We start from the raw sequence: 10,000 nt of genomic DNA, 5'->3' as shown, positions 1-10,000 counted from the left end.
CTCTCTCTCTCTCTCTCTCTCTCTCTCTCTCTCTCTCTTCTCTTCACCCCCCTCTCTTTCTCTCTCTTCTCTTCACCCCCTCTCTTTCTCTCTCTTCTTATCCCCCCTCTCTTTCTCTCTCTTCTCTTCCCCCCCTCTCTTTCTCTCTCTTCTTTCCCCCCCCTCTCTTTCTCTTTCTTCTCTTCCCCCCCTCTCGTTCTCTCTCTTCTCTTCCCCCCCTCTCGTTCCCTCTCTTCTCTCCCCCCCCTCTATTTCTCTCTCTTCTCTCCCCCCCTCTATTTCTCTCTCTTCTCTCCCCCCCCTCTCTCTCTCTCTTCTCTTTCCCCCCCTATATTTCTCTCTCTTCTCTTCCCCCCTCTCTTTCTCTCTCTTCTCCCCCCCCTCTCTTTCTCTCTCTTCTCTTCCCCCCTCTCTTTCTCTCTCTTCTCTCCCCCCCTCTCTTTCTCTCTTCTCTTTCCCCCCTCTCTCTCTCTCTTCTCTTTCCCCCCTCTCTCTCTCTTCTCTTTCCCCCCCTCTCTCTCTCTTCTCTTTCCCCCCCTCTCTCTATCTCTCTCTTCTCTTCCCCCCCTCTCTCTCTTCTCTTTCCCCCCTCTCTCTCTCTTCTCTTCCCCGCCCTTCTCTCTCTCTTTCTCTTCTCTTCCCCGCCCTTCTCTCTCTCTTTCTCTTCTCTTTCCCCCCCCTCTCTCTCTCTCTTTTCTCTTCACCCCCCCCTCTCTCTCTCTCTTCTCTTCTCTTCTCTCCTCTCCCCTCTCTTCTATCCTCTCCCCTCTCTTCTATCCTCTCCTCTCCTCTCTTGTCCCCTCTCTTCTACCCTCTCTCCTCTCCTCTCCTCTCCTCACTAAAATTTTAATAACAATAACAGTCATTGGATTTCTAATCTAACAACAAATACTGAACTTAAAAACAAGAACCCTACAAAATGGCTGGAAATAATAAGTAATATTTTAATGTTAAGCTCAACTGGTACACACATACAGAGGATAACCATTAATGTCATAACTACTGTATATCATTACTGACCTTCTTCTCCAAGGCTCCCCTCAGAAAAATCATCTTCATAGTAAGTGGTTGAATCAGAGATGCTGAATGTATCTCCTTCGCCAATAGTTCTGTGTGTTCGCTTTAAGCTGCATGCCTGGTGAGTGTTTTATCAAATGTAAGTAATATATAAAATACAAGTTCACCAAGTATAACTATTGTACAAAACCAAAATTGCAAAATATCACATATTACTGATATCTTTGTATCCTTTCTAAACCCAACCTGATACAGATCTTGTAATCAGCTTGGCAAAATTCACCCATTCATATGACCTTGATTATTTCAACATAAGACAACTACAGTACTTTATCAAATCACACTCCACCTTTCTGTATGAGATAGTGGCCAGGTAGAAGAGCAGCTGATTCAGTGGCACAGCAGAAAACAATCTGGCAAGGCGCTCAGTTGCTGTGTAAGTCTCCAAGGGATCAAGCCTTGCTGGATCTGGAGGGCGTGGTGGGGTCCATCCCTCCACTTTTACATCTTCCAGCAATCCCGTCATAAGGGTGACACCTTGAGATGCAAGTGCCACGCATACCACACCAAAACCTTGTTGCCTATTAGACCAAATGAAAAAAAAAAAAAAAAAAAGCATTATAAAGCTTAATTCATCACTTCCAAATTGGAAATCCACATTTAAAAGGTTTAGCTATAATGATGTGACAAAATGTGCTGAAAAATCCCACTTACACTTTTGTCAAGTTTATTCTAGTAGATGCTGAGTCTTTCTTGCTAGGACTACGGCCTTTGTCATCCTTTTTGTCTTGCGTAACAGCTGCAGAAGATACCACAAGCATCAACTGATGGAGTCCTGTCATCACCAACCACGAGCCCATCAACTGCAGATTCTGGACATGCTGCAAAAGAAGAGAACATTTCAACATCTCTACTTTACTGAAATTAAGAATAATTTTACTAATAATAAAACAACTTTCTGGTAAGATACTTAAATGACTACACAACTTACGTGTCCACCAGCTCTTGTGGAGGATCGCACAGCATTCAATATCACATTAAAAAGGTCCAATGCCTTCTCTGCAATAGCTGGGGCTGCTGTGTCTATGTCATCTTCACGTGGAGGAGGTGGTGTCTGTATATAAGGAAAAATGAGCTGTTGGTATCATTTATATTCTTTATAATAATTATATTTATTCATAATCTTTATTAAATACATTGGGGATCATAGCCTTGGTAAAACTCAAAATACATCAATACCTTGGATGAAGATGTGGCTTGTGATGCAACTGCAATAATTGCTGTAGCAGTTGCAACTGTGAGAGCAGCCAAGAGAGCTGCCATTGCAATTGTCGACAGCTTTTGAAGTCTAGTAGGGTTCAGAGGTTCTAGTAAGGGTAATGACATAACACGCCACACTGTGCTAAGCTCCATCACTAAAGTTGTCAGCCTGTAAGAGTAAGTGATAAGTGATACTTGAAATACTCTGCAGGCATGTTTGCAAAATATTAATTCATGAAGAGGTCACCAGATCACTCAAATCCTCAAAAATTACACTTACCCTGCTTTCACAACAAGAGCCTCTGAAACTGATGTTGGAAAACCATGACCTTTGCCTTCAAGCAGGTCTCTGTATCGCTGAGTATACTTGACAATGGTAGGGAGTCTGAGGCATACATCAATTAACTGTTCACCACCACCCAAGCTTTGAAGGGCTGACACACATCGTGTTGCAAACAAATTCTAGAAGAGATAGAGAACAAAAAATGTACTGCAATCTATGAAACAAATGACCATTTATACAATATTCCTCTCTTTATATCATAAAAATAATAACCAGTATTTAATAACCAATGTTTAATATCCTACAAATCAATCTACATTCTCAACCCCATCAATATAACAAACTTACTCTCATATCTAGAGCTGAATCTGATACCCCAGTCAGAGGTCCATCACCATCTTTATCTGCTTGTGCAGGAGGGGTAGGCGCATGGGGGGGACGAGGCCTTGAGCCCCCAAGATCATGTAAGGGTGAGATCAACTGCTCCAAGATAACAGCACTGGGATCACTTCTGCCACGCCGCATCTCTTTGGATGCTCCCTGATCCTTGTCACCTAAAGATAATAGAAATAATTAGAACTAGACATTAGCTTTACATTTTCCGGATATATTGGACTCTGTGGTGAAAAAAAAAAAAAAATCAAAAATACACACATATACAAATGTAACTTTGTTCTTTAAAAATACAAAAGACAAAGTGAAGAACAAAAAAAAAAAAAAAAAAATATTAACCTATGCTGATGATGGTTAACAGTTCAAACAACACAGTTAGATTATTAATTACAGACTTTTCTATATGTGTGTACACATTCTCATTTTTCTTTCTTTTAACACTATAAATATTATGTATGGATTTTTTGCTTTCATGCACTAGTTAAGCTGTAGTGAGAAGCTGCAACATGACCTTACTTTGTGGAAATTGTTCTAAGACTATACAAGTTTATCCTATCAAAAAAGAAGTGACATATGTAAACAGTCCCATCAACTATTCACCTAGTCTTTTTCTGTGTAACCCTACTAATACTATATCAATTTTCCCCATTCAAGATACAGAACATTATATATTATACCCAACGCCAGAATTTCTTCTTCGGTGTTATTTCTCAAAGGTTGTTCTGTACATGAGATATGCTAAGCTGACAGGGAAAGCTACATGACAAGAGGATGGGGCATACTTCAGAAACTGCTATTCAAAAAGAAATGTCTCAACTCTAAGGTAGGCTGGTGTATAACAGTAGTGATGAAGCAGGGAAAGGATTAGAGGAAGAGAGGTAAAGAGTAATTGTTTGCATGCATTTGCATGTGTATTTGCGGATGGGCTTTTGTGTGTGCATGCATACACTGTTAATCAGTGAGATTAATATATACAACATCCACATGCACAAAGGGTAAGCAACAACAAATACTACAAGCTTCAGCTTATGACATTAACCCTTATGATCTGGATGCCATGACCATCACTTCATGGAAAAATCTGGCTTGAGGGCCAGGTGACAGGAACTTGCCATCATCAAAATTTTGGCTGAAGGATGGGGTGACAGGAATGATTCATCAAAAGTAGAGGTTGATTAGACTCAGTGGACATTTAGGGAGAACCTTTTGCATTATTTCCATCTATAAACGACAATGAAAAAGCTAAAAACATTAATGCAGAAAAAGAGAAAGTAACACTGTAACAGGGAGTCTTTTCACCGCACATGAATGTTCGTTAAGTAAGCCTAATGCTTGTATTTTGGGACACATCCAGGCAGTGAAGCATCCAGATCCAAGGGATTAAATTTCAAAAATAAGAAAATCAATACAAGTGTAATGCTAGAAACGGAAGAACATCACAGGCAAATGACAAAAACCAAAAACTACTTTGCACTATCCCCTGTTGGTAACAAACCTGGTGGAGGAGGGGTACCTGGAGCCACAGTCTTGATATGTGGAGGAAGCTTTGCTGCTTTCATGGCTGCCGTCAGAGAGGCCTGGTCTGCTCGGTGGAGGGCCCCTGATCCACGGCAAAGGGCCTTGATCCCCGTCAGAAGGTGCTTGTCATGGACGCAAACCATCCGCTCTTTCTCCCCACCACTTCTAAGAGTACAGCTTAATCATTTAAAGTGGTACTATGATTAGACACAAGAAGAAAATAAATTTATTCTTCTTATGGTTACTAAGCATGGTCTTTACCATCTTAATACAAAAGCTGTGATAATTTAAAAAAAACAACTACTCTGTAGAAGCATGCACTCTTCTTAACATCTATTTCCCGTATTAAGCATGTCATATATTCTTGGTTAACCTTTAAAACACCTTTGTGTCAGATTAAATAATGAAGAGAAACTACACATGTACATGACTTTCTCTAAGTATAATATATAACCTTTATTAAAACAGGTTTCTAACAAGACTTAAACTCACTCTCCACTAGATGAAGTTGCAATAGTGCTAGTGGTAGTTGTGGATGATGCTGTCGTTGAGGTTGTGCTGGCAGCTGTAGCAATCGGCTGGGTGCTGCTGCTTGTTGATGGTGTTGTCACAGTAGAGGTTGAGTTGCTTGCACCAGTGCTCCCAGTAGCAGTGGTGCTTGCAGATGAGTTTGTAGTTGCAGTCGAAGTTGTTGGTGCAGGAGTAGTGATTGAGGTTGGTGGGTTCCCTACACGTCCGGCCAGGAACTGGAGCAGCACCTTTGCCGCACTCACAGTCTGGCCAACTCCACCCACGCTCACTGGGACATTAACATGAAATTATCAGAATTAGATAAAAAAAAAAAAAAAAATAATAATAATAAATAAAAGCAGGCAGCAGAAGAGAAATAAAGAGAAAAGGTAAGGTGAGGTGAGGTAAGAAATGGTAAGGTATGGCAAGGTAAGCTAAGCTAAGTTAGGTAAGGTGAAGTGAGGTGAGGTGAGGTAAGGTAAGATAAGGTAAGGTAAGCTACATTAGGTAGAGTGAGGTAAAGTAAGGTGAGGTAAAGGTAAGGTAAGGTAAGGTAAGGTAAGGTAAGGTAAGGTAAGGTAGGGTAAGGTAAGGTAGGGTAAGGTAAGGTAGGGTAAGGGAAGGAAAGGTGGGGTAAGGTAAGGTAAGGTAAAGTAAGCTACATTAGGTAAGGTGAGGTAAAGTATCGTAAGGTAAAGGTAAGGTAAGGTAAGGTAAGGTAAGGTAAGGTAAGGTAAGGTAGGGTAGGGTAAGGTAAGGTAAAGTAAGCTACATTAGGTAAGGTGAGATAAAGTAAGGTAAGGTAGGGTAAGGTAGGGTAAGGTAGGGTAGGGTAAGGTAAGGTAAGGTAAGGTAAGGTAAGGTAAGGTAAGGTAAGGTAAGGTAAAGTAAGGTAAGGTAAGGTAAGGTAAGGTAGGGTAGGGTAAGGTAAGGTAAAGTAAGCTACATTAGGTAAGGTGAGATAAAGTAAGGTAAGGTAGGGTAAGGTAGGGTAAGGTAGGGTAGGGTAAGGTAAGGTAAGGTAAGGTAAGGTAAGGTAAGGTAAGGTAAGGTAGGGTAGGGTAGGGTAGGGTAAGGTAAGGTAAGGTAGGGTAAGGTAAGGAAAGGTAGGGTAAGGTAAGGCAAGGTAAAGTAAGGTGAAGTGAGGTGAGGTAAGATAAGGTAAGGCATGGCAAGGTAAAGTAAGCTACATTAGGTAAGGTGAGGTAAAGTAAGGTAAGGTAGGGTAAGGTAAGGTAAGGTAGGGTAAGGTAAGGTAAGGTAGGGTAAGGTAGGGTAAGGTAAGGTAAGGTAATGTAGGGTAAGGTAAGGTAAGGTAGGGTAGGGTAGGGTAGGGTAGGGTAGGGTAGGGTAGGGTAGGGTAGGGTAGGGTAGGGTAAGGTAGGGTAGGGTAGGGTAGGGTAGGGTAAGGTAAGGTAAGGTAAGGCAAGGGGAGGAGATAGGAGGGGGAGGAGAAGAAAGAGGCGGGGCAAGAGGAGGATTAGAAGAAGAACATGAGGATGAGAAGAAAAGTAGAATTAGAAGAAGAGAAGGAGAAGAAAGAAAAGGGCAGGAGAGGGAGAAGTACAGGGAGAGGGTGGTGGAGAAAAAGGAGGAGTAGAAGGAGTGATGAAAGTTGAGGTGAAAAGAAAAAAGGGAAATGAAACAAAAAGGAAAAAAAAAGGCAGAGGCAATGAAGGAACACGAAGAACAAACCATGCAATTAGGAAGGGGAAAAGAGAAGAAAAAAAGACAGAGGAGGATATCAGCAACTAAAGAGGAAGAAGGGAAAGAAAAACAAACAGAAAGAAGATAATGCTAGTATGTATGACAGCTGTACATCATATCTAACAGGAGCTTAATAAGACTCACCCTGATGGGCATTACTGGCCAAATAATCAGCAGCCAGTACGCAAAAGGAGGCATAGAATGGTTCATACTGTTCTTCATGATGTAAGATTTCTTCTTTGCTGGAAGAAAAGTTCAAATGTCAGCACCGTTTATTGTCAATTGGAACATGATTTGCACGTCATGAAAAAAGCAATACAACACATAATCATGCCTCTTTAAAACAAAACCCCATACTCAACAAAACAAGCAAATCATGAACAATTATTTAAATGCCATAGTGTTTAATCTCCTACTCTAATTAAGCAAATGTCAAGTGTAACCTACTGGGGTTCATCATTTGTTTTATCTCCAAACATTAATCAAATTCTAAACTCTTCCACACCACCTATTTCTTATTCCATTATGTATTTTACCCCATAAACACTAAAGTCTTCAATGCAAATAGAACAATGGTTTTCATCACGTCATCAAAACCTACATGCTTTAAATCTTCACCTGAATAATTCACTTCTGCACGTTTCCCATTTCATCAAATCCATTCAATCAGGCTCAGCTCTCACGTCAACCCTATTCCCTAGCAACTGGTTACAGCTGCTCATAACAGATATGCTACTGTACAGTTAGGAATGCAAAACAAAAAGAAAAGGGAGGGAGCAGTGGGACACCTGTTCAGTAAGACACTGATGTAAAGACTATGATGATACTCAATATCTAATGCGTAGGGGTCTGGTAGGGTTATATCATGCATACTCATGTGATTTTTCATGTTTATGTCAAAGCTACTGAAGCTTCCTAAAAACAACATGATCTCATCTTAAAGGTTGGTGATCTTAATCATTACACTGTGCATGTAATATGACATATATAAATACGAAGAGAAATTCATTAAAGATCAAAAGTTACACTGAAATTAATATTAAATTATTGGTGAAAGCTGTAGCAGAAATTCAGAAATTCTACAGTAAGGTATTGAATAAAAAATAATAAAATAATCATATTACTAAATTTTCAAAAGAGAACTTCTAAAAATAATATGATTCTCTGCATAACTCTGAAGACAAAGATGTATCCTAAAAAGTAATGATAGTAAAAAACAAGTAACAACAACAACAATCGGTTAATTTTCCGAATATGACAATCGGGTCTTCCCTTACAATATTTATATCATCAGATTTGTCCTCGTGTGATGAGAACGAATCTGATGATAATCTCCGTCGGATTCTCCAGCCGACAATCTTGATGTGATTTGATAAGTCCCGATAGCAGGGGAGGGCATGAAGTAGATCAGGGAAATTACGGGGTAAAACAAGCTTAAATAAGCAAAATAGAGAACAGAAATGTGCAAAACAAGCACAAAAAACGCTTAAAATCGGCAAATGAAACTCTACGGACATTGCCGCCACATTTGAAAGCCTACGGACCGACGCGCCAATTTTCGAAAAACTCTACGGGAACCAAAGCAAAAAATCTACGGGATTTCATATAATCCAGATCCCCTGTGGTAATCGTATAATGCGTCCTAACCAATAAACCAACCTAACCTAACCCTGTGGGATTTATACACTACGATCTATATATTCCCTAGCCAGGGGGCTCTGCCCCCTGGACCCCCGTAGTATTAAATGCGCCTAGCCAGGGGGCTTCGCCCCCTGGACCCCCGTGGTGATATGTACGCCTAGCCAGGGGGCTACGCCCCCTGGACCCCCTTAGTAGTATATACGCCTAGCCCCAGGGTTAAACCACAAACCTTTATAAAGCGAGAGATCGAACTTTTCTGCGCTTCCGTCTGTCAGAATTGCTTGGTTTCTAATCACTTTTTTCGGCATTTGGGGTACTTGTTGGGCTCAAATATCAGGCTTTGATTGAGAATAATGTCCATTTGTCCTGTATATCCACCAAAAGACTTTAAAAATGACACGGAGTCGACGCAGCACTTAAAACGAAACATTTCTCACCGGTGTTTTTCACTGAATGGCCGCCGGGACGACCTGTCAAATCTCCCGGTGAACACACGCATGCGCACAAGGTTATTGTTCAGAATAGCGTAAATAACTCCCAAAAGACGTAAAAGAAGTATAATAAAACTAGAATAATGCATTACATACATGAATTCGGGAAAACAGACGCTAGTAATGACAAAATAAGCCTTCTCACAAGCGCGTAGCAATACATGGACTACTTGATGGATCGCAGTAATGAGTTACGCGTCACATTTGTTTTGATCCTCGCAAGGTAAACATGGAAGGGGACTTAGAAAATGAAGGGGCCATCTTCTGTCTTCTCTGTCCTGTATCTCCCTTATTTTAGATATCCGAACCTATCACCATAGATGAAAAGTGTCTTACTTTTCGTCAAGGTATCCACTCCACACACTTATTTTACTGTACTTTTTGTGTGACATGCGCGGAAAATTTTCCCAACAATCTTCATCATCATCATCATCATCATCATCATCTCATCATCATGTCGTCATCATCATCTTCATCATCATCTCATCACCATCATCATCATCTCATCATCATCATCATCTCATCATCATCATCATCTCATCACCACCATCATCATCATATCATCATCATCATTATCTCACCATCATCATCATCATATCACCATATTATCATATCATCATCATCATCATCATCATGTCATCAATCCTCAATCATCCTGCACAGAATTATGTGGTGAATATTTCACTCACACCTGACACAATTGGGACAATAATACTTTACACTCAACCCTTTAAGCTCCTCCTACTCGAGCGATTTTCTAGGCAAGTTCTATATTCAATATCCTTTATCAAAACATAAAAGTGCTTAGATTTAACGAACATTCAGGATTAATTTTAATCTTATCAAAATCTTGCAACTATGAATAGTTCAACTAATATTTGATAAGACCCTGATAAGCTGATAAATTTCCCCACAACAAACCTTTAAGGAAAATATTTATGATGAAATCCTTCCTGCACTACTTCTGCTTCTTCAAACTTTGAAAAGACCTTAAATCTGATCCCTGTTCATATTCTAAAATATACTGATGAATATACAAAAGAAATCTAACGTTTCAAACTAATATACATTTAACAAGACACTCTCATCAAAATGGGAAATAAGGAAGAAACAAACATCCAGTCAAAGATCAAGAAACAACAACCAAACAAGCCTACAAAGCCATATCTCAAATATACCA

The 10,000-nt window shown here is 40.1% G+C and overlaps 1 protein-coding gene across 8 annotated transcripts in view; it reads right to left on the bottom strand.

Annotated features, from left to right (window-relative positions):
• LOC125047622 (E3 ubiquitin-protein ligase UBR4-like) overlaps nucleotides 1–10,000 on the bottom strand; it is a 51,202-nt gene that overhangs the window by 40,488 nt on the left and 714 nt on the right. For 5 of the 8 annotated variants that reach the window (XM_047645918.1, XM_047645921.1, XM_047645922.1 and 2 more), the window contains exons 2-11: nucleotides 6,833–6,930; nucleotides 4,964–5,270; nucleotides 4,449–4,648; nucleotides 2,909–3,114; nucleotides 2,558–2,739; nucleotides 2,257–2,446; nucleotides 2,009–2,131; nucleotides 1,732–1,898; nucleotides 1,367–1,598; nucleotides 1,021–1,135 (exon numbers count right to left, since the gene is read on the bottom strand). In XM_047645918.1, the coding sequence (XP_047501874.1) occupies nucleotides 1,021–1,135; nucleotides 1,367–1,598; nucleotides 1,732–1,898; nucleotides 2,009–2,131; nucleotides 2,257–2,446; nucleotides 2,558–2,739; nucleotides 2,909–3,114; nucleotides 4,449–4,648; nucleotides 4,964–5,270; nucleotides 6,833–6,930 (1,820 nt within the window). The remainder of the gene's footprint in view (nucleotides 1–1,020; nucleotides 1,136–1,366; nucleotides 1,599–1,731; nucleotides 1,899–2,008; nucleotides 2,132–2,256; nucleotides 2,447–2,557; nucleotides 2,740–2,908; nucleotides 3,115–4,448; nucleotides 4,649–4,963; nucleotides 5,271–6,832; nucleotides 6,931–10,000) is intronic. The other 3 variants (XM_047645923.1, XM_047645919.1, XM_047645920.1) reach the window with 3 other exon arrangements.

The sequence above is a fragment of the Penaeus chinensis genome, chromosome 41 (assembly GCF_019202785.1).
Source record: "Penaeus chinensis breed Huanghai No. 1 chromosome 41, ASM1920278v2, whole genome shotgun sequence".
NCBI lineage: Eukaryota > Metazoa > Arthropoda > Malacostraca > Decapoda > Penaeidae > Penaeus > Penaeus chinensis.
This window is presented reverse-complemented; position numbering and strand designations above follow the sequence as displayed.